The sequence below is a fragment of the Toxorhynchites rutilus genome, chromosome 3 (genome assembly GCF_029784135.1).
Source record: "Toxorhynchites rutilus septentrionalis strain SRP chromosome 3, ASM2978413v1, whole genome shotgun sequence".
Lineage (NCBI taxonomy): Eukaryota > Metazoa > Arthropoda > Insecta > Diptera > Culicidae > Toxorhynchites > Toxorhynchites rutilus.
Window position 1 is genome coordinate 294,908,963 of NC_073746.1, and position 25,925 is coordinate 294,934,887.

The 25,925-nt window shown below is 36.6% G+C and overlaps 1 protein-coding gene across 5 annotated transcripts in view; it reads left to right on the plus strand.

The window, feature by feature from the left end:
* Positions 1-25,925, plus strand: part of LOC129773633 (tetratricopeptide repeat protein 28) — a 472,791-nt gene that overhangs the window by 116,279 nt on the left and 330,587 nt on the right. For all 5 annotated transcript variants that reach the window (XM_055777276.1, XM_055777274.1, XM_055777277.1 and 2 more), the window contains one exon: positions 16,712-17,385. In XM_055777276.1, the coding sequence (XP_055633251.1) occupies positions 17,362-17,385 (24 nt within the window). In that variant the 5' untranslated portion in view covers positions 16,712-17,361. The remainder of the gene's footprint in view (positions 1-16,711; positions 17,386-25,925) is intronic.

Below are 25,925 nucleotides of genomic sequence, written 5' to 3' on the forward strand. Positions count from 1 at the left end.
AGACTTTGCATTTGCAGTATTCCTAACTATGTACGCTTCGATTATTGAATCAATTTTTTTTTTCAATTTAAAAACACTGTCACTTTCTACACAACACTTTCTTTTGGATTTATTGTCTGTTTGGAAAATTATGTTAGTTTCGCGGGTTTTGTGATATTATAGCGTTCCGGTTAAGGTGGGTCCGGCCTCGACGCTCTGAATAAGTAGTGAGTTATCGGTTTCCGTACTTTGCGGTACGGTTTTGACTTAAACTATTTTCTTTCTATTTGTTTATACTCACAGAAAGGTTAGCAGGAAGTACATTAGAGTACTGCGGGATAACGCCTGGGTCCTGAGAAATCCTATTGAGTGCCGGTTGGCTCGGGTCCTTTTTTCCTGGTGCACTCCTTCGCTTCGCTCCTACGCGCAAGTCCATCGGTTGACGACAGATGGAACTCTGGTCCGGAGTAGGAGTAACTTGAACAAGTTAGCTCGGAGCGGCTTCACTATTAGAATAGTGCGGGGCAAAGGTGCGCATGGGGCAAAAGTGCGCATTGGTCTTTTTGAAGCAAACGAGCATAAAAATTCTACAACAGTGTATTTGTTTGATACATTATTACACCAGCAGCTCACACATATAAACACGATACATTTAATGAAAGTGGCAAAAAGTTATGAGGTAAAAAGAGTTTTGCGATGTTTTGATCTAATTGTTTCAGTTTTGGAGATGACCATTTACTTACCTAAAATAACTGGAAAGTTCGAAATATTCATTCTATAGTAAATGATAGTGCGTATTCGTTTTTGTGAAAAGGTTCAAGAGCTTTTTTTAAAAAAATTATTTGTTCAAAAATTGTTTGCGGAGCATAATGTGCAATTGGCTGTGGGTTAAAAGTTCGCACTAGCGTTTTGCTCTGAAAAAAAATTATAAAATGTTTTCAACAAAATTTTTAACGGGACCCACAAGAAGAAAGCTGATTCGAAGAAATGCACTCCAGAAATGCTCAAATGGCCCGACAGAGGGTTCGGAAGGGAGTCTCGAAGCGTCGAATTGCGACAGACCTCGGTATTTCTGAATCAGCTCTGAGGAAGAGGCTCATATCAGAAAGTGATTTGCGATTATTTTTTTTATTGACATTTCTACTTCTGCTGGGATGTGTCTAGGGCGGTTCAGATAGATATTTACGAGTGAGCAGTCTGAGGATCTGGCGGAACACTGCAGGGCACTGGACAAAGCTTTCTATGGTATGACTCTCAAAGATTTACGGCGTCTGGCGATTGATTTTACGGAAGCCAAGTCTTCAACCAAGTTGCAAAACTGGCATGAAGAGATTTCGATTCTAGCTTCATGAGGAACCATTTCTGTCTCTTCGAACCCCACAACAGCACAACGAAGCATCAATAAATATGTACACAAAAAAATGACTCTTTTTTATTTACAAAATAAAAATTCAATTGCAATATCCAAAATACATATTTTTTAATTTTTTCATACAAAAAAGAAGTCATGCAGTAAATTTAAAAAATTGGCCCAAGATGGTAAAACTATTTTTGACGAACTTTGTGGAACATCTAATTTTTAGGAATTTTCGAAACTTCGAATTTTTGTATGTTAACAATCATTTTTAGCCACAAATTATGAATCCTGATGTGATTTAAAATAAAAAAGGTTATTATCAATCTCCTTCTCAATGTAGCCATTCTCGAAATATTCAAAAAAAATATTTCTAATTTATTGTCTTTTTTATAGTAAATAATCCCTTTTAATATGTTTGTAGTGTTATACCGTCATGTTCATGAAATTTTATGAATTTGCTTATAATTTCCAGCAACTTTTCCAAATACATCATCATGGTCCTTTTTTGACTCAAGCCTAACTTTTGAAAAGGGCGTATCGATTTGAGTAAGTGAAATCTTTGATAATTTATATCTCAAAAAATATGATTCGTACCGAAATAGTGTGTTACAAAGAGTTATAGAGTATTGTTGGCTTAATTTGAAAAAAATATACACTGAGAAGAAAAAATAATACCTTTTTTTTATTTACAAAATATCATTTTAATTTGCGATATCAAAAAATATGTATTTTTTTATATTTTTTTCAATTTTTTTCATACAAAATAGAAGTCATGTAGAAAATTTAAAAAATGGGCCCAAGATGGTAAAACTATTTTTGGCGAAATTTGTGGAACATCGTAACATTATATTATCAATCTCCTTCTAAATGTAACCATTCTCGAGATATTTTAAAAAATATTTCTAATTTATAATCTTTTTTATAGTAAACTAGCTGTACCCTGCCACACTTTGCTGTGGCACATTGTGGTGGCCTGGTTAAGTTGAATTTTTCATTTTTTTATGTTGTAACAACAATCCTAGATGTGTTGGTTGTTTTGTATATTTTATCATAGTTTGAGCCCAATCAGTTTTAACGTACACATAAACGAACAGAAAATTTATATACAGTGAGGAAAAATCCTATAAGCGCACCTGGGTTTTCTGAAAATTCTAGATATATAGTAGATAAAACCATTCCTTTTTTACGTACTGATTTCCTAATGACTTAATGTGTACTAACTTTGTTGTTTAAGTCATCATTGGTGCAAACATATTTTTTTACTAAAAGTTTTTTAAAATTATGGTGCGAAATTCTCATAAGCGCAACTGGCATTTTAAATATTTTCCCACCAATATGTAAACATCTTGGCCATTTTTCAACACATCCTGGTAAGGTTGTAACGTGAGAACGAGTTAACCACAATCAGCTAAGCAGTGAAGTAGCGCAATTGAATTTGAAGCACGATGCCGAAAGGAAAGTTCTTGGACGAAACTGAGCGGAGATTAATAACCGAATTGAAGGATATTGGTTTAAGCAACCGGGAGATAGCAAAGAGGATCGATAGAGGAGAAACAGTGGTCCGGAATTTGTATGATTCCCAAAATATGGCATCAGAAGGAAGAATAAAGGTAACTGCAAAATTTCAAACCGCGACCGGAACCGCATCATTCAGCTTGGGGAGACTGGAAAATTTAATGCTTCGGAAATAAGGCAAGAACTGGACCTTCCCATTTCCGAACGACGTGTTTCCCAAATTTTGCGAGGATCTGGACATCTGGTTTACACGAAGAAGGCAAAGAAACCAAACCTCACCCTAAGGCACATTAAAGCAAGATTGGATTTCGCTAAGCAGCACATGGATTGGAAGGCAGAGTGGGATGAAGTGACTTTTCCGACGAGAAAAAGTTCAACCTTGATGGTCCCGACTGCTGCGCGTATTATTGGCATGATCTACGAAAAAATCCCGAAGTGCAGTTGAGCAGGAATTTTGGTGGTGGAAGTCTCATGGCGTGGGCTGCGTTTTCAAGAAAAGGGAAGACTCCTATCGCCACTATTTTGACAAGGATGAACTCCGACAACTATGTAGAGCAACTGGACAGTGTTTTGGTGCCATTTACAGAAGACATTATGGACGACAACTTCATCTTCCAGCAGGATAATGCTGCCATTCACGTCATTATCATTAAGAAATCATTATCATGGTTTTCCGAAAGAAACATTCAGGTTATGGACTAGCCAGCTCGTAGCCCGGATCTCAATCCCATCGAGAATCTCTGGGGAATCCTGGTAACGCGAGTCTACAGAGGTGGACGGAAATTTGCAACAGTTCGTGAGTTGGGAGATGTGTAAGGGACGAGTGGAATAAAATTCCACATGAAATGTTGGATAATCTGATTGAGTCAATGCCAAACCGTGTCTATGAAACTATTCTGAAAAATGGTAAACCAACCAAATATTGAATGCTGTCATTTTCGTGTATAAATCGTTCTTTGAGAATAAAATCTGATGTGCGCTTATAAGAATTTCTACCTTGAAAACACGTTTTTCTCATTCTGAATAACTGTTGAGAACAGGTTTGGGACTTTTCTTGGCAAGATAAACTTGATGTTCGAAGGTCATTTAAATCCAATGAAAATATTTTGGAAATATATATCTAGTTAATCTTACAGCCAAAATATACATGTGCGCTTATAGGAATTTCTCGCACTGTATATATAGAGATAGATGAGGGAAATCGATAAATTTTAAATCACTTCAAAACACAATTTCAGTTCCTGATTTTGTCAAACACGTGGAAAAAAGATGTTTCCATCACATAGAACACATATTCATTACTGAACAGTCGATTTTATTAGAAGCTCAATTTCTGAAACGCGCTCTGGTCATATATAAAATCATTTTTCTTCCAATTTTCCAATTTTTCATGCCGTAACAACACTCCTTGAAGTGGATTGTTTTACCATCTTGGGCCCATTTTTTAAATTTTCTGCATGACTTCTATTTTGTATGAAAAAATTAAAAAATATGTATTTTGGATATTGCAAATTGAATTTTTATTTTGTAAATAAAAAAAAGAGTACTAATTTTTTTTTCTCAGTGTACATTTTTTCATATTCAACCATCAATACTCTATGATTCTTTCTAAGACACTATTTCGGTACGACTCATATTTTTTGAGATATAAATTATCAAACGGAATACACACTTTCATTGGAATCAAAAATACAAGTTTTAAAAATCTGCATTTTTAGGGCGATTTCATTTGGAATGGATACAATCTATCAATTGTGGGTGGGACGAAGTTCGAAGTCGAAGTCAGCTAGTTTGTTAATAAAAACGAATTCTGTTTCAAATGTTGGACATTTCAGGATATCTTATATTGTCAGTTTCCTCCCTCTCAAAAATTTCCACGTGGTATGTTCGACCATAACACCCACTCTTCTCCACCCATAAAAAAACCATAGAACACTCCCCTCCTGCCTACTGGACGGTGCCTACACTCTTTAGTAATGATGCTTCTCCCGCTTCTGATGATAAACCATTTATTTTTGGTATAAGTTATCTCAGAAGTTCAATTCAATAAGTGCGCACCTTTGCCCCGTGCAATGCGCACCTTTGTCCTAACTATGGGGCAAAGGTGCGCATTTGTCTTTTTGTATTAAAATAGGTATTTGTCCAATTACAAACACAACTCGAGAAATGCTTGTACTACGTTTCGAAGGTAATATAAATATATAGTTACAATTTGGTAAGCAAACGGAATTTTATTCTGTTACCAAGTTTAGGTCCCGTGATTCGGGTGCCAGTTACGTTTCGGGACGTTCGGATGGCTTTTTTTAAAAAAAAAGCAGAACCATCCTGAACGGAGTCGCAATGTTAACTGATTTATTATTTATTTCATTGAACGCTGTTTTCATGATTGGGCCTAAAATATGCTTACAATATGTTTTTTGATATTTTTGTGTTTGTGTTTCCGACTCGGTGCACTTGGTCGCGATGTTCCCCGCTGCTGGTCTACCGTGCCTGGGTGGTAACTTACTGAATATTCTGTATATGAGGCAACCCTAGCCGCAAGTGATATGATTGTTTTTAAAACAATTAAAAAAAATTTTAAAGATTAAAAGTTTCTGCGAATATATTGGATCCATTCGAGTGGATGTCCTCTAGTTAACACGTTGAGCCCCGAATTGTTCTTGCTGTGCTTTCTATTTAGCCCGCATCAAGAGCCTCTTCACAATAGCAGTATCGGTCCCATCTACCAAAGATACTTATTATACAAATAGAAAATAGTCAGAAATTCGACTAGAAAGTAGTCACATTTTGGCATCCGAACACAAAACATATATATTTTTATTTTCTTATTTTACAATTGTCAGTCCCAGTCAGTCAGCGCTTCCTATCAAAAAGCTCAACGTCGCTATGGATCGACGCGGGGATCAACGTGTGAACTATCTTACTGGCAATTGTTATAGAGTTCAGAGAGCATATCATACTGCAATCTAAGCACTTTTTCTGGCAGACCATACTCATTGCTATCGATACGAATCGACATTGACCTTCAGGTTGGACGAAAGTATTAAATCATATCATATTAAGCTGCAAACCAGACGCGCACGCGTTCGAATGTTACCTCCGCGTTCCGGCGTTCTCTTTCGCCACCACTGATAATACGGCGGTTGTTTGGCCTTTTCAACGCCAAATTCAGCCCCGTAGGGGTGGAAAAAGCAGGCTCCTTCCCCTATATATGGAAACGCGAAACCGTTATTCGATCGCCTTTACGATAGCTTATTGCATTTAACCTCCTTCGTGGCCGAAAATTCGTGGATCGGGACCGGACCGGGAGGGTAAGACATTTTTGCATTCATTGTTCTTCGCCTTCGTCTTCGCGGCGGCCGGAAAGGATTAACGAAAAATATGTTCTCCCGAGCAAAAAAATAAAAATAAATACAGTACTCCACGTCCATTTCGCCATCCGTCGCCGGGACGGACGAGACGGGACAGTTTGAGAAATTTATTGTGGAGGTGTGACTGCAATTATGAGCTGACCCATGCTCGGAGAGGAACACAAAACTGTCTGTAAATCACACTGCCGAATGCCACTCGCACAAAATTAAAACGAGATGCTTAAATTGATTCTGTCATAAAGGAGGTAATAAAATCGTCATCAATCGCGGGCGAAAGGTTCGAAAGTTTCGAGGGGTGTAAAATCAGCTTATTCTCGATACTGGTCAAATCTGATGCATTTTAAAAAGGGAAGAAAACTGATTGACTGTTTGTCCCTGAGGAATCCGTTGTCTCGTACCGAAATCAGCACACACGCCTTTCCCAGTCGTATCCGAGAAGCAGCAATTTGTCATCGCCATTATCTATTATCTGCCGTCCGCCGAGAATTTCCCATAAGGAACCCAGCTCATCTATCAAAGCATAGAAATCAATCAGTCGACTATAAATTTCGCTAACGCGTTCCGAAGCTGCGGGGCAGGAAAATAAATCAATACACGTGTGCGTACACCGTGTGTCCACATGGTAATCAAACATCGCTTCAATCGGGTTTTGTAGCAGTTTGTCCGCACACTCGGAAGAACCTTGGGAAAGCCGTCTGAAAGCCGTTGGAATGTCGAACATACGAGCCGATGCTGTGTAGTGCCTTATCTTGTCCCCGAAGCCCCGAGTCGTAGCCGGCGTTGTCATCCCACACGTCCCATCTCCCTTGGCACTCACCATGGAGGCTGCTGCTGCCGCCGGTTTGCGGTGCGGTCAAATCCGCAAAGTTCAACTGACGTGCTTACACACAGACACACATTTTGCTCGAACTCAAGTTTGGGCGCGGAAAACAAAATCCAAGCAAATGTTTTGTACTTCTGCTGTCGCGGGGTAACCCCAACTCAACGCAGCTCAACTCAACCCGACCCTGCTGCTACTCGTCCGATCGGTCCGATATCTGTGTTCTCTTGTCGCAGAGAACCGTCGTCGTCGCGCGGTGGATTTCAGTTATAAATTTTATTTTATCATCTTTGTTCTGTCATTTATGCTGTCAGTATGAAAATATGCAATTTATCAGTTTAATTGTCAATATTTGATTCTTTCGTTCGTGTTTCGTCGTTTGCCTCTGCTCCGGAACCCTTCTCTCTGCGCGGGACTCGATGAGCAACCGAACCGTGGTCCGCGCTGGAGTACAGTTCTTGTCCGAGCGTATCTGCCAAACCGATATCAGCATCTCAGTGGAGAAAAACTGGTATATATGAGAATGTAAGGCTTTTATTTTCATTTTTACCTGCTCTGTCCCTCTCTTTCTGTGTGTTTGCTTGAACCAAAGTGGACTCCGAGCTTGGACCGGCGGTCCGACCAAGCGGCCACAAGTCGATCGGTATGAATTTGTTGCTTAAACTATCTTTATTTTTGATTTTTATTTATTCGCGTAATAAATTAATAAATTTGAAGGTTTCGCTGCGGTCCGCGGTCTGCGATAGGGAGCTTCCTAAGTACGGCACGGTGAGCCTCGTCCGGACAGAAGTACACACCGGTAGGGAAGCCGTGATCGTTTTGGTGACCGAACGAGCCGGACGATCGAGGGCGAAAGAACGAATTAGCACCAACTGATTTCTCCGTCACCACTCCGCAGTTCTGGTGTGTTGGGGTCCCGCTGCACTCGAACTGGGTGTCATTGCGGGCTTTAATCTTTCCCACATCCACAGCATCTCGTACGACGACCGGAGGAGGCCTGCCGTCCTTAAATTATGCTCATCGTAACTTAAACGGGGCAGTACGGCACACACACCCATAAGGGAACATGGACAGATAATGAAGATACTTTGGATGAAATTACACGCAATGATTACCGCTGGCGACGAGGCAACAAGGCATGCGGAACGGTGTGCACCCGAAGGATGGATATTCGGGCAGTTCGTGGGACTCGCCGCTCTTCTCCGAATGTGCTGGACCGTGTAAAGCATAAGTCACCGGGACCGCGCGTATCGCAAGCCAGGATATATCAGTGTGTGACTCCGGTGGACTTTGCGCAATGGTTGTTCGGAAAATGTACGATTGCAATCGGTATGTCATCGTGCGGAGTGAGGGTAGAAAGGACGGGACGGAAGAGTGCAACACCTACGTATTACATGGAAAATGCTCCTAGAGATACAAGTCGCCGACAACGGCGATATTGGAGACCTTCGCGAGATCCGTATAATCCTTGGCGTGTTGTCAATACTTATCGTAATATAATGGCTGTCGAAGGGTTTCAACGCAGCGCTAGAATCAGGAAAGCACGATCTATTGATATGAATGCCTTGGATACGAAGCCATTAGAATGAAGCGACATTCAGAGAAGGGAGTTTATTCTCCTCTTTCAATTATGATTACCGTACCGAGTGCACAATGATTTATTGGGTTTCAGAAACTTTCTGCTTTATTTCGATTCCGTTCTCTAATTCATCGTTATCGTATATGTTGATATACAGCCATTCCTTGTCAAATAGATATAGATATAGATATATTTGTTCTTTGTCGTAAAATATTAGACCAGTATTTTTTAAATTTTTTCTCATTAGGGTGCCCATTTCCACGTTAGGGTGGTCCGAAAAGTTAATTTCTTCGCCTGTTCCCCAAAATGACTACTGGACCGATTCAGATGATCGATATATCCAATTAAAGCTAATTACTTAGTCTTTTTTGAAAAAATACTACGCTTGTCAAAAATTCGGATTTTGTTTTCTTAATTATTGATTGTATTTGTTTTTTGTTGTTTCCATGACATTGGATTAGAAGGCGCTATATTTTTTATATTTATTCTTGATGGCCGAGGATTTTTTACATAAAATAGTCAAAAATCAGAGATGTGATTTTTTCCGTTTTTAACACTTTGAGTTTTCTCGTGTTTCGCGTCCCATTCGTTGCGGACCGCTCACGAGATTTCTCGTTTTGCGTTCCTTCTTTATGGACTTGTGTGAAATTAGCGGATAAAAGTTTTTGTTGTGTGCAATTTTCTGTTCAACGTCTTGCTGGATTTAATGTATTCAGGCAAACCTGTTTTTGTGCGGTTGCTTTTTGGGCGATTTCTCATTTGTGTGACTGTTTAGATGCGATTTTATTATTTTTGCAATTGGTTTGTGTGATTTAAGACCCGATATCATAATAAAATCGCACAAAAAGAGTCACACAAACGAGGAATGACGCAAAAAGAGACCGCACAAAAACAGGTTTGTCTGTAATGAATTATTTCAATTGAAATAAATTGATTGTTTATCAAGTAACAACCTTCAAAATCATGCTCATTAGATAGAGAACTGAATCATTCATCTTTCCACATAATTATTTTTTTTCTTGATCGTGACAGAGAAAAGTTATAGACTGGAACGTGAGAATGGGTCAATATAGGAAAATTTATAGAATTTTGAAAATCAAAAAAAGTTGTTCGAATAGAGTTATCGAAGTTATTTTACCGATATTCCAGCCACAATTTTATTAATCGAAAAAGGGTATGAGAAAAGTTATAAGCCAAGTTGTATGGAAGAAATTAATTATATTAAAGAAAATTGAAAAAAGTTATCTGAAAGGATCCAAAACACATTCTCGAGATAATACTTATTCGATATAGATTATTTTATCTATCTTTAGCAATATTTTCATTGGTCGGAAAAGGGTCTAAGAAAAGTTATAGCCCTAAACCTATACAACTTGTTTGGGGAAAATAAATTAATTTAAAGAAAATTGAAAAAAGTTATTTGAAAGGACCCAAAACACATTTTTCAGATTGGATAGGGAATACTTTTATCCATCTTCAGCCAAATTTTCGTTGGCCGGAAAAGAGGCTGAGAAAAGGTATGGGCCAAAATGTATACAAGTTGTAGGAGGGAAACTAAATAATTGATCGAAAATGGAAATAGAACTTTTTCACACTCGAAAAAAAAAATGAAGGAACAGAGTGCGAAGTCGAAATGTTTAGGCGCTTTTTTAAATGCTTTAAAATCATGAAATATCAACGCATGAGGATGGGAACTAAATCTCTTACGTGGATTTACACGGAATATTTTACAGAGAAATTTGTATTTCGATGTATGTAGATGTAGTGGTTAAACATATCGGGAAGAAATGAAAAATCGATTTGTTTCTGTTTTTTTAAAGATAGCAAATTCAATTAACGTTATCAACTATCTTTCATTTGATTTCTATAACGTTGTTGTGAACCATTCAGTACTGAGATATTATTGTATGAACGAAAAGTTTTCAAATCGTATTTGATAATAAATAGTTCAATAAATAATCATCGAAAAAACAGTTTTGAAAACTCTAATAAATTCTATACACCCATGATTTTTTACGCAGGGGGTAGAATATTGTTATAATTTGTCGCGGTACATCATAGTAGATGTACTTTGAGTATTTTCTCAAATTTTCATTTCCAAGCCTATTGAGAATAGGGAAAAAAAGAAAAAATCATTTTTTCACTATAGCTCTTATAGTGAACCATATAGGAGAATTATCTAATTATTATCTGAAAAAAAAACCACACATATCTATAAAAGGCGTAGGAACACATTTAAATACGAATTATAGTAGTACTGAATCTAAATACTAAAAAAAATTCAATATTCCAATTTTTTTTTCTGTACTTCATTTTTTTAGGAATTTATTTGTTGAATATATATTTTTCGATATATAAGTAAGATGCACTTTCAGTATTTTTTCCAATTTTTTATCTCAAACTATTGAGAATGGCGTGCTAAGAATTGGAAGGTACGTTTCTCACCATAGATCCTATGAATAGGGATTCGAAAAATAGTCAAAATTTCTATACAATAGAAATGTTTACTTCCTTTTTGCTTTTTACATCCTTACCCTGCCAGACCCTTTCCCCCGTACAACTCGTGAACGTTTGGCCAATAACTTTTCTCATACCCTTTTCGGACCAATGAAAATTTGGCTAAAGATAAATAAAAACATTCTTTATCCAATGAGTGCTATCTCGAAAATGTGTTTTGGGTCCTTTCAAATAACTTATTTCAATTTTCTTTAAATTAATTTACTTCACCCATACAAGTTGTACAGGTTTTTTGCCTATAACTTTTCTTAGACCCTTTTCCGACCAATGAAAATTTGGCTACAGATAAATAAAAATATTCTTTATCGAATGAGTACTATCTCGGGAATGTGTTTTCGGTCCTTTAAAATAACTTTTTTCAATTTTCTTTAAAATAATTAATTTCTCCCATACGACTTATTTTTTATTAATTCGTTTATTTTTACAGTTTTAAGGAGCCGAATTCTCAACTATATTTTCATAACTATATATAAACAATTTCATAATTCTGTGGTTAGTAAGGTAGAAACCGATTACTCGCGGTTGACTCCCTCCCATACAACTTGGCCTATAACTTTTCTCAGACCCTTTTCCGATTAATCAAATTGTGGCTGGAAGATAGGTGAAATATTTCTCTATCGATTAACTTCGATAACTCTATTCGAACAAATTTTTTTTGATTTTAAAAATTCTGTGTATTTTCCTATATTGACCCGTGCTCACGTTTCAGTCTATAACTTTTCTCTGTGACGATCTAGAAAAAAAATAATTATGTGGAAAGATGAATGATTCAATTCTCTATCTAATGAGCATGATTTTGAAGGTTGTTACTTGATAAACACTCAATTTATTCAAACTGAAATAATTAAAATTAAAATTAAATCTAGCAAGACGTTGAACAGAAACTTGCACGCAGCAAAAACTTTTATCCGCTGAACTTTCATTCGCTAACTTTACACATAGAAGCGAATGAACTGCAAAGTTTAAAGCCTATTAAAAACTTGCAAGCAAAGCGAGCAACTCCACACAGGTTAAAACGTGCGGTCCCAGGCGTATGTCTTACATATTTCTTCCCGGTCCTTAAAGTGTTAAGTTATGAATTTTCAAAGTCAACCGATGGTTAAAAACATTAAATTTTCCTCCTTTTCCAAAAACGATAATCTAAATCGGTCCAGTAGTTCAAAAGTTATGTTTTTTCTTTTTTCTAAAAAAGTAATTTTTTGGAAAAAGGCGAAAAATTGACCACCCTAAAATGGAAATGAGCACCCTAATGAAAAAAATAACATAAATAGGGGTAAAAAATACAAATATCAACAAAATTACCTATTCTCACGGAAATCTGGAACCACTTTATCGGTTTGGCATGGAATGGCTGTGTATTAGGAGTGTGGTTACGGCATAAAAAATTGGAAAATTGGAAGAAAAATGATTTTATATATGACCAGAGTGCGTTTCTGAAATTGAGCTTCTAATGAAAATCGACTATTCGGTCATTAATATGTGTTCTATGTGAAGGAAACATCTCTTTTCCACGTGTTTGGCAAAATCATGAACTGAAATTGTGTTTCGAAGTGATTTAAAATTTATCGATTCCCCTCATCTATCTCTATATATATAAAAGTTTTCTGTTCGTTTGTGTGCGCGTTAAAAACTGGAAAAGTACGGAACCGACTGAGCTCAAACTATGATTGATATTTTCCATGTTTTGTGTGCACGAATAATGACACTGTTGACAGCTGGATGCGTAGATACTGTCTGAAAATATGTATCTTGCTGGTGGTATCGTTTCTGAAGCAACGGGGTGTCGTAGAGAAAATTCTAATGAATATTTTGAAACCTTAGGACAATACCTAAAGCGTTACATACGGGTTTTTGAAAATTCGAAAAATTGTCAAAATGGCGGCCATTTTTGTTAAAAATGAGTTATTTCTCATAAAAAAACGAAAAAAAAAACGAAAAAATTAAATATTAAAAACGGCTATGTAACGCTTTAGATAATCCATTTTTACATGCTGATGAAAAATTCAGCCAAATCGGTCGAGTAGATCCTGAGATATCGATTCCACCAATAGAATAAACATGGTTTCGAGAAAATCGAGTTTAAAAATTCATACAGCAATACTATATCCCTCGAGGTGATTTCATACTTTTGGCTGCAACTTTCCAACGAAATCAAATATAGAAATATCCTTTTAGTACAACCATTTTAAGGGCATAAGTCTCACAAAAAGGCAAAAAACAAAAATTCGATTTTTTCGTTTTTTCAGACCGGGGCTCCCCCTTAAGGCAGCATTTTAGTCTAGAAATTTGAAAAAATCAATTTTTTTCCTTCATATTTCTGTGATTTAAGCATTCAAGTATATACCCTAAAAAGGACTTATCGGAAATCCTATTATTTACCGAGTTAGAGTCATTTTGGTGATGCGGTATCTAACCTGGTTCGACCATAACAATGAACTTCAAACGCGTTTTTCTCGAAACTAGTTTTTTCAAACTGGCGTACACCATATCTCAAGTTCTACTGAACCGATTCATGTAGAATTTATGCGGATACTATCTGCAGGCATCTCTCAATCGCACGAACCTCTAAAAAATAATGTTTTTTTAAATTTTACTATTTTTGAAAAATCGGGAAACGTAAGAAAAAACGTTTTAAACCGCATTTTGTTTTTCAAACAGCCGCCATTTTGCCAAAAAAGGTGTTTTTGACCTGTCCGAGGTTCATGCGATAGCGGCATCTTTACTGATTCAGAATCTGTTCGATTTGTTTGTTTCAGATAACCAGAACGGCGTGTCTCTACTCTAGAACACCCCCTTAAGCATACAGCTGTTCATTCTTGACATTCTTACTATTTTCCATTACTTTTCATTATACGATTGAATTTTTTGAGGTTTTTGTTATTTTAATACTTACAATCTACTGAACACTCATAGCCTAACTTACTTGAATACTCATTTACGTTGTCCTACATTTGGACTAGTCACGCGTATTCTAGAGTTTGCTCCTCAGAATACATTCAAGGCGTGTTATTTGTTTTAAGAAATCTCAACTAAGTATTAACTCTTTCGGGTCGTCTTTCTGCTCTCAGCCACCACAGTAAGAAACCATGCTTATCTTATATTTCACTCAACCAAGCATCAGTTTATGCTTTTCCTAAACGAAGCTTGATGTCTAGTGAACCTGTTCACGAATCAATACGGTGCTTCCATGAGTAATAGATAACGGTACTCAGTGTCAAACAAAGTGGTCACCCTCACAAAACAACACACAGTGCGTTGAATGCATAGGAATGTGGGACAAAAATCATAACAGCAGAACTTAGCCATTGTAAAACTTTGGTGTGATGGAAAAGATTGTTCATAAGTATCAGAACTACTGTTTACATAAATGTCTCATGTTATTAGAATAATCGCATAAGTGTCTCAAGCGATGAAATCTTTGTTCATATGAAGTGAAAAGTTCTGATCATTTCGGAAACGCAGAAATCATTATTTGGGTAACTACTGGTTCAAATTATATTGAAGTAGTTAGAACATATACAGGGCGAACTCGGTTATATACAGTCTCAGTCTCTTTTCACTGTATAGATATAATCGAAACCTCGATACCTTCGTTTTTTATGCATGTATTTTTCGTTTTTTTCAATATGAAAGAAGAATTTGATTTTTGATTCATCCCCTTAAAGTCAGAAAACACCTTTCGCACATGGAAAAAATAAATTTATCCATACTTTCTCATAAGGTGATAGACGATCATATTTGATGGAAAAAATCCTTTTACGCATATGTTCGAATTTCAACAATGCAGAGTTATAGAACTTTTTTTTTGTTTCGAACGCTGTTGCCTCAAACTGGTTCTACACTAAAAAGTACGCTACGGAAGACGACTTTGTTGCTTTCATTTGAAAGATGAAAAAATTTAATACAGTATATAGTAGCGGAACATCTAAATTAGTGGATTTTAATAATTAGTGGAACATCTAAATTAGTGAAATTTTTGGCGAAAGTCCTACAAAGTTTACTTTATAGTCTAACCGTTGAGATTGCACCCAAAAAAAAGTCCAAACGACGTCAACGGGAATCGAACCAAGGCCGGCTGGAATGCAAGACTGTTTTACACGATCACGCTATCCACATAGCTAATGACGCTGTTGGGGAGGAACGTGATAATATTACATCTCATTACAAATTGTTAATCATTACAAACTACTATTTTTACTCCTAAAAAACACTTTCCAGCATAAAGGAGATCTATATCCATCACGGTCTGGGCCATGGCCAAGTAATGCGTGCTTATATGAACCGTGTTTCTTGTTTCGCTCGCTCGCATTAATCTCATATTTCCGTAGCATATATATTATACAAATGCTTACCAGTATTTGTGAGTCATGACATTTTCTGTCATTTTTACGCTCATTTAATGTAATAAATCGGTGATGATGATTTACAAATATAGACTGCATTGAAATTAAGTGATTTTTTAAATTTTTATGTTATTGAACGATTCTTTTCAAACCTTTTCAGAAAATAAAATATGACCCATTAGTAAGCTTTTGGCATATATTATATCAAGAGAGAACTAATATAGCGATCGTTGCTGGAATTTTATACGGGATCGACGATAAATATGCTCTCGTTGATGAACAGAAGAATTACCGGATTTTTTCGCTTGATGAAGTTCAAGATTTTCTTACAATGTTCGAGTCGTAGCTCCCGGATACGGTTGGATATCATGGGATTTTTTTTCCCTGCCCTCGATTTCGCCCCACATTCTTCCTTTACGATCTTTCGTGCCGTAATGTCGCTAATCTCGTGTTAATTTGCCATTTTCCTCATTGAACGCACTGGAGTCGCCGGATTCATTCTTTTGATGGTAGCGATAACCCTCGGAATCCGAGCTGACTCTGAACGACCTATGGCCACTTTGGCTGATAGTTGTCTTTTCTTTTCTCGGTCTAAGACCGTTTTCAAGGTCCGCTGGGACACTCTCACGACGATTGAAATGTTTTTTTTTTCGACATTTGCCCGTGGGACAAATCACGAATACGCTGCCACTTCATCATGGTGCAACGGTCATACTAAAGATATCAGCTCCTTTTACTCGCAGCCTATTATGATATGAATTATAGCTTACGTGCATGCCAAGAAAACCAAAGTATTGTATGTTCAGATGAAACGGGAACCTATTTGTACGATGGTGCAAACATTATCACGCATACGCTTAGGACTTTTGTAGCGACTTAACATTTTATCATCTAGTCGATTCACGTGTTCTGATTTAAAGATTTCTCATGAAATAATTTTCTTAAAAAATTTGTGTGATACACAAATATCACAAGTAAAAACAATATTTTCAGTTGGAAGGAAATGGGGAACAATTACCGCACCGGGCAATGATTTAGTTCATTCCCCTCGAAAAGAGCAAATGCACTTCTTCTGCACACATTTTGCCGAATTGAATTTAAGAGATAACTTATTTTTTCACACCCCAGAGGAGAACTCATCTTCATTAATTCCCGCGCCTTTCTCTTCACAATGTATGAAATTTAGTATGTAATTTAACTTTTCTCGACTTCTTTTCCGTCCACTTCCAGATTCCCATTCCCCCCAGGGGACACACCGGCCGGGGACGATTCTCGCTGAACTGATTGGACATAACCACAAGAGGCATTTTCTGAAACACACACACACACACACACACACACAAAATGTAATCTAGCGAAAATGATGATCATTATTACCGCAGTTCGTCAGAACGTAGTAAGTAGTGATGGTGCTGGTGGTTGCTGTTGTTGTTGTTGCCTTTGCTGGCAAAGCTGTGAAAATTTAATTTAATCCAATCGTTGACCGCCGAAAAAAAGCAGCTCTGGTGGCGGTAAGGGCAAGGGCTGTAAACTACAAGCGGAAGAAGAGATTTATTCGCTTCGTTCTGCCCTCCGGAGTGGGTGAGTGGGTCAAAAAAGAATTGACGGGGTAAAATCAATTAAGTTTTATTGCACATGCGAAGTTATGCGCTTTGTTCGGTAAAACGGTGCAAAATATAAAAAAGGAATCATAAATTGTGAATCTGTGTTTTTGTTATCTCGTTTTGGGCAGTGAGCAAAAATATGTGATTCTTTTTTTTTTGTGAGACGAAAACGACCAAATGAGGGAAATAATGCAACAACGGTACGTGTTTGTGGGGAATCGATGCAACTGAGACTCAACAGCAGCAGCAGCAGCAGCAGCAGCAGCAGCAGTGAAAATGTCCCAGCGAGATTTTTCAGAGGTAAGTGGAAACCGCCTTAATTAAAGTCCTGTAATTGAATTGACACCTGCACGAGAGCGTTGGGTGATTTATGATTATCGTTCGCGGCTTAAGGCCGTACCCCGGTGGTGGTTAGGGGCGGCTCATTACGAGATTTTTTTACAACCCGGAGCAACTTTTGTAGAATGTAAAGAAGGGACCAAAAACCGGGGTTCAATTAATTGAATTGTAAACATAGGATTTATTCTTTTTCCCACGTTTGGAGTTCTGCAATTCGAGTCGGTTGTAAATTGAACAACACGAATGGAACAAGATGCGGATGAACGATTTGAGACGGCGAAAATGGCGGACAAACGAATGAAAGAACTAAAGAAAATAATCAACTAAGGAGAGTAATTAAGATGATGGGAATGAGCCCAGAGCCGATCCGACGGCGACCGAACAGCGCACAATGGGAATCCAAAGCTGCACGGGACGAATGTTTTTAATTGAACAATTTGCTTTGAAGTATCGCCCCCTTGAACGGTCTTGGAATGTTTTTTTTACTTCAAGGTTGGAAAATGCTTCGCGCACGCTCTTTCTCTCCTCGCTGTCTTTCTCTAATCGAGCGCTCGCGGAACTCGACAAGATATGTCAATCCCTCCGAAAAGCTTAATTAGCATAACACATTAACTGCACCGATCACCGATGCTGGCTCTGCCTCGGGAGAGGAAATCCAATCTCCACTCAACACCAGAGAGCCAATGATCGGCAGAAATGGTCGTTCATTTCCTTGGCGCTCTAATTAAATTGTCAACACGATTTGAGCCCTCCCTGCATCATTGATCGAGTCGAGTCTTCAAAGCTTCCCAGCATTCCATTTATCAGAGCTACACACATATTTGCGTGACCCATCGGAGGGGCGGCGGTGAGCGCTCAGAGCAGCGCTATTGGATCTAATAAATAAATGCATAAATTTCCTGAAATTAACAAAACCAAAGCTCGCTCGGTGGTCGTTTCGGCTGAGACGTGCAGCGCCCATGTGTTCCAATTATTCCAGTCGTACTTGGCTTTGGCAGCATAGAGTGCATTGAAATTTTTTTGTCGTCCCCTGTCGGTAGGGATAACCCACACGCCCACGCGTCCAGGGGGCAAAATTCTCACATTGGTAATTCACGCCCAGAATCAGCATGATGCAGCTACCAAACGTATCTTCTCAGTGCGTGTTAATTGCGCGAATCCGTGTTGCCAACTCTGGTGATTGTTTTTTTTGCGGTTAAGAGTACGAACTTTATTTGGTTCTGCAATTTCAGGACGATTATCAAAAAAATCATATTTTAATTATCATATGACTAACTTCACTTATGAACAATATTTGATTAGGACGTAGAGTAACCAATTCACCATCAGTTCTTGATTTTTTATTATTGACTAGCCGACCCTGCAAACTTCCAAAATGGATATAAATACTTTCAAACATTCACGTTTCCTTACTAAGCGAACGTTCGTGGATCCAATCGAAGAACTATTCATTGATTGATCTTCTAATAGACTCTTTACAATATTCTTTTACTATAAATTTCCTAGTAATTCTACCTAAACTCATCATTATAATATAAAGTTATTGTAAGACACAATTCTTGCTCAAGATTCTTCAATCACTTGCAAATAATGTTTCTCCGTTACATGTTTGCATACATGTTTGATACAGAATATATTGTAGAATGAAGACAGCTCAAATCGGACTATTCCTTTCTCGAGTTTTGCGCTTATCAACACATTTGGCGATTCATTTTTGTTTATATAGTTAGAAGATTTAGCAGTGCGTTGTTTTACCTGAAAATCCATTTCCACTTTCGAACAAAGATCAATTTCGTTAGCGCAAACATCAAATGGACTAAAAACGCGTATCACGAAGTAATTGTAGAACATTTGGGGATTCAGTTCAACCTATTTTTCCCTATTTTTCTTCAGAGTTTTTCAAGAAATTTTCAATTACCTTGTTTAGTTGTTAATATGGTTGGTTGAAATCTTTCTCCTTCCAGTGGAAGGAGGTATGTCAAACCATCAAAGAAACACTTCTCGTACCCAAATACCCTCACATGTCAAGTTTGGCTCCGGGGGTCTCCGTAGCCACATTGGTTGCGCGTTCGCTTAGTAAGCGATCGATCGTGAGTTCAAAACTCAGGGCCCTTATTGACCATCTTTGTGTTGTTACAGAATAACTTCGTCCACGCAACAATCATCAGCGATGGTGATCGATCCACGGTCGAAATAAGATCGATTTATCCATACAACTGCTCAGCTCTGCAAGACACATCGGGCTGCTGTTCTATAAATAACTCAACAATGATCAATCAACTGTCTCCGCTGTCCGGTGGTCCCACTGGATAATGGAAGAACAGAAATAATACTCTTACGCCTAAATGGCTACTGTGTGAATGTACCACATGTAATGGTATAGAAGGAATACTGGCGAATGGCAACTGTGTAATGTGCTAATTATAGATATATGATAACCATGTGACATGTACACGATTAAAATTCGGCTCTGTTACAGCTAAAAAATGCTAATGAGCCTTAAATAAATAAATGGGATAAAAAAAAGTTTGGCTCCATTTGCTTCATTAGTTCTCGAGTAATGCAGGAAGTTGCCCCCTTAGAGAGGGATTGAAGAGTGTCGAACCATCATAGAAACATTTATTGTCCCTCAAAATCGAAGAACTATAGAAATATTTCTTGCGCCCTGAAACCTCCACATGCCAAATTTGGTTCCATTTACTTGATTAGTTCTCGAGTTATGCAGCCTTAAAGAGCTCGAACCATCATGGAATATTTTGAAAAAGAATGTTGTGTATGCGGCGTAGTGTTGTAGAAAATGGTAAAAAATTGTAGCCATGAATCCATCATGTTGTTGGTTAATGAATTGTCTAAGACATCCATTCAAACAACGATGGCTTCGTTCGAGGGCTCCTATAGTTTCTGGGTGATATGCTGTTGAGAATTTTTGATCTATTGGTATTGTGGTTTTCTTTTTAACTGATTGTAGTAATTCGTTCTCATCCTTCAGCACTTTAGCTTTCAAATTATCATAGTGTCACCAGGGTTGCCATAATAAAATCTGTGTTTTTGGTCTCAAAAAATCTTTTTATCTGTGTTTTTCCTCAGAAAATCTGTATCGAAATCTGTATTAACTCTTAGCGGTCATTTGTCTGCTCTCAGCCACCACAGCAAAGAAGTATACTTATATTATGATTTATGCAACAATTTATCAGTTCACACACTTTCTCTAAACGGATTTTTATGTCTTGAGAACTTATTCACGAATACGGTACTCAGTATACACAAAAGTTGTCATCCGGCCTCGGGGAAAGGATTGATGAAAAACTCCATGTATTTCGGCACTGTATAGATGCAAAGAGCATTGTTTTGTATGTTCAAACAGAAAAATGAAAGGCGAAAAACGACAAACAAATGATCTCGATGATACATGCGACAGATATCACGCGAAAAAGAATTATAGCAAATATTTTTTAATCATAAACATAAAAACATTGTTTACTAAATAGTAAACTTCTGATAAGAGTTTACATTTATCTTACCAAGTTAAACATCACTGCTTCTTCAAGTAAAAATAATTGCGACCAGTACGACATACATGTCGAAACTTAAGACCATTCAAAACCAAAGGGTTAAATGTATAAGTTCATTTAGCTGACCCGGCTAACTTTGTCCTGCCCAAAATTGATGTTTTGATATGAATACTTCTGTACATTCACGTTCTTTCAGAAAGCGAACGCTCGTGGCTTGAATTGGCTTGAAAATGAATTGATCAATATTTCAATTGGTACTTGTCACTGCTAGACACGAATGAATTTTAAAGTCTAAAATTCTATAATGGAAAACAAATATCAATCTATAATTTTAAATATTAACTCTATCAGATTACCAAGCTCGAGAGCAGTTTCAAATTGCTCTTATTTTTTCGATTTTGTTCTTTTTTCTTTCAAAATATTAGAAAAATACAATTTTTCTCACCGTTACATTGGACGGAGGGATCTCAGTTCAAATCGGACAATCTTTACTCGAATTTGATAACCACATTTTTGTTAATCATTCTCATTTTCCACCTAAAAACCCAATAATATTTATAAAATGGCGAAACATAAATATCATTGTCGCCAAAATTAATTCCAATTGAATAAGTTAACTCCAATCGGAAAACTTATCATTGTAGAACAAATGCGTAATCATTTTTTATCGATTTAACTTTTGATTGCAGTACAGGCAAAACTTGTTTTGTGCGGGGCATAGGGACCGCACAAAAAAAATCGCATAAACAAAATCGTGTGAAACTTCACCAGTAGCTTTGAAAAATCGTGTTCGGTACACATTTTGAAAAAAAAAATTTCTGTGCGGTAGATAGGAACCGCATAAAAAAAGCTTCCTCCAAGAAAATAACTTAAATTCACACCGTTCACCGTTCAATTTCCTTTTGTTTCCCTGCTTTGCGATGGGACAGTTTGCCTATTCGGTTGCGCATGGCTGTTTTGTGCCTTTAGTTGCATGCCGAAACGTGATGCTGTTAGAAATCATGTCATGCAAAAACTTAGAAAAGCTTAGAGCATTTGATGGGAGGAGAGGAATGATTTCAGAAGTGGACAATTGAGACGCAAATATGCTTTTTTCGTACTGAAATGCATATAAACAATCGAAAAAAACTAAATGGACGATAACTTCGTCAAATATGCTTCTCTTCATATACCGTACAAAAAAAAATCTCACAAAAAAAACCGCACAAAAACAGGTTTTACTGTACATATGCGTAGCCTATTTTTTTTTATTTTCCTTTTATTAAATATTCTTCAAAGCATTCTATCATTCTAATTAAAGTGGAGACAGACACAACAATATATAGACGACTCGAATCTGATCAGCCGTTCTCTTCTGATGATGAGCGAAAAGCGAAAAGCTTAGCTCTAGTATCATTGGTTGGCATAGTTATTATGAATTTGACGATGTTGATGGTGTCCACGTTAAAATTCGCATGCTAAAATTCGTGCTTTGGTAGAAAAAAGATAAACAGTGATATTTATTTATTGTAAAGCTAGCTGATGACACAGACTTCGGCATCTTTTCGCATTAGAATGAACATGAGAAAGCAGTATTACACGCTACACATGAATGCCAAAATGACTCTCATTCAAACTGATTCGAATATTATATGAATAAAATTGGTGAGTTGGAAAAAATATTATTGTGATCAAGCCATAACTAATATTGAATCGTTATTTTGAAATATCTGTAAATCCGTATGGAACCCTAAAAAATCTGTAATCTGTATCTACAGATTCTTGGTTTCAAAAAGACTGAAAAATCTGTATAAATACAGATTATTCTGTAGATATGGTAACCCTGGACGTCACTTAAATTATCATTGCATGCTTTTTTAAACGTTTCTATTCCATTCATGGTTCCAATCCCGGGAGGGATGTTAAATATTGGATCCTTTCCACTGATCGCAATTTTCTTTAGGTTCATTGTTTCGGCCATTTCGTTTATAAGTTGTATGCATATGGTTATCATGGTCATAATGGTTATAATTTATCATACCTTTGTTATAGGAGTACCGGTAAGTTTCTTGGTTTTTTTTTTTCAAAAATTAATGCTTTAATTCTGCAACAATGCACAATTCCCGGTAATTGTGCATTGTGATGCTCTTAGTGGAAATTAGCATTTAGAGCTCGACAGTTATTCTCTAGACAAAAACTATCTTAGACAAAGTTGTTACTTATGATAGAGCGCTCATTTTTATGTTATCAAAAAAAGAGTGACCAAACTTGTCGATGAAATACAAAATATAACTTTCTTTATATCTATCTTTATAGATAGAGGTACACATAATTCGACAAAGTTCTAGTCCCAGTTATTTCAGGCATCTTTGTAGAACAAAGTTTTTTTTCTATCTACTCAAATAATCGATATAGCGCCTTTTTTCTAAGTTACGTTAGGGTCATCGTGAAAAAAAACGTGTTTTTTGCTCTAACTTTTATAATTTAAATTCTACATGCAAACTGTCTTCGAAAGACTTTTAGCGCTTACTGATACAAACATTTTGAGATGCAGAACTTTTCAATATCTCAACTTCACTCAATATATATATAATATTAATATATCAATATTTCTTCCCAAAAAATACGCTCTCTTCAATTGTTTGTCATTCTTTCTGGGCAAACATAAACAAATTTTATTGGCGGCATTTGAAAGAGCATATTTTACTATACATGATGTGTGATGTTTGAGTAAATTAAAATTGAAGTCATGAATTTTTGGGTAAAAAAACAATAATTTTGAGTAGGATTAAGATATTGACAAGTTCTGCATCGCAAAATGTTGGTGTTGATAAGCTCTAAAAGTCGTACGAAGACAGTTTTGATGTAGAATTTGAAATATAAATGTTAAAGCAACAAAACCCGTTTTTTCATGGTCACCCCAATGCAACTTAGAAAAAAGCGCTAATTCCATTATTTTAGAAGATAGAAAAATGTTTTGTTCTACAAAGTTGTTTAAAATAACTGATGCTACAACATTGTCAAACTATGTTTAACTGTACCTATAAAGATAAGAAAGTTAGATATTTTATTTCATCGACAAAGAAACAAAACAATGTTGAAAGTACTCACGGTTGCATGATCATTTGAGCCAAAATTCTTATGAATTATTAAACTGGTTGTTTTTTAACAGAAGACATTTATATCGTGGCTTATTTCGATTATTCATGTGGTAAAAAGGTCTAGAGAGCAGTCGTATGCTTAGTTCTCGAAAGCAGTAACATTATCACTGAAATTTTGATTAATTGGCGATTCTTATCTCACAACATACACACCGACACTGAGAGCCTTCGAAACATCAATTTCTTAACGGTAAAATAATGAAACTTCGTTTGTTTCTATGAACGTGGGGGAGTGAAAATTCACTTGTAAATATCACCTTTATCTGTCTTTTTCGACGTGATTTCACAAATATTCACTCCACGCTATCACATTAGCCTCGTATTCAGTGGGAGCTCTACAAAAATGTACGTTTATAATTGATAATTTACTTCCTGAAAATAGCATTTTTACATGGATGCGGTGGGCAATCAAATATAAACACAACGACTGACGTCACTATTTGCGAAATAGTTATGGCAGCGCATGCTATGTCGCTCGAAACTCGACCATCTTCATTACCTTTTTTCCAGGACATTGGGTAACCATGAAACAACGGTTTTTCTTCACTCTAACTTTTATATTTAAAATTCTACATCAAAACTGTCTTCATACGATTTTCAGAGCTTATCAATACCAACATTTTGCGAAATAGAATTTGTCAATATCTTAATCCTGCTTAAAGTTATTGATGGGTTTTAATCCAAAAACTCATGATTTCAATTTTAATTTACTCAAACACGAAAAATAACATAGTTTTGGAAATCACACATTATATAGAGTGAAGTTTGTTCTTCCAAATTCCGTCAACAAACATTTTTTATGTTTGCCCCAAAAAGAATGACAAACATATGTGTTTGCGCCGAGAGTAAATTTTGAGCATCCCGAGTAAACGAGATCCACAACAGCGAAACAACATTAATTAGGTCTCTCGGGAGAGTAAGGTTTTTGGATTGCTTTGCATCGCTCTTTCGCTAGAGACAGACAGAACAGCTGATTGTGTGCAGTAATAGAGAATAGAACCGATTCAGAGACAGAAATATACGGACAACAGAATCGGTCAAATATATGTGTTCGCGTAAAATTCTGTGTTTGAATTTAAATATCTAAATATCTGTTGTATTAGTAAGTTCTAAAAGACTTTCGAAGACAGTTTGTATGTAGAATTTGAAATATAAAAGTTAGAGCAAGAAATCAGTTGTTTTCATGGTGACCCTAACGTAACTTAGAAAAAAGGCACTATATCGGTTATCTCAAGAGATAGAAAAAAAACTTTGTTCTACATCTTCTTCTTCTTAAATGACGTTAACGTTCCCTGTGGAACTTTTGCCGTCTCAACGTATGCATTAAGTAGCGTCATTTATTAATACTTAGTTGAGATTTCTTAAGCCAAATAACACGCCTTGAATGTATTCCGAGGGGCAAGCTCTAGAATACGCGTGACCACAGTGCAAGTCGAAGGAATTTCTCTGACGAATTGTGAGACGCAAACCATTCGGCCACGGGTGCAATTTGTTCTACAAAGATGTCTCAAATAACTGGGACTACAACATTGTTGAACTATGTTTACCTCTATCTTTAAAAATAAGAAAGTTATATTTTGTATTTTATCGACAATTTTGATCACCCTATTTTTGATAACATAAATATGAGCGCTCTATCATATGTAACATTTTTGTCTAGAGAATAACTGTCGAGCTCTAAATGCTAATTTCCACTTAAATGCATCTCCTGGAACATTGTGCAATGGTTACAAATTTAATATATAGGGTTGGGGAAAAAGAAATGTTGTATTTCTGATCGAAATTTGACGCTTTATTTAACATACTTAAAATTATCCCCCCTTATAAAACCCCCTTCCTTATTTGCAAA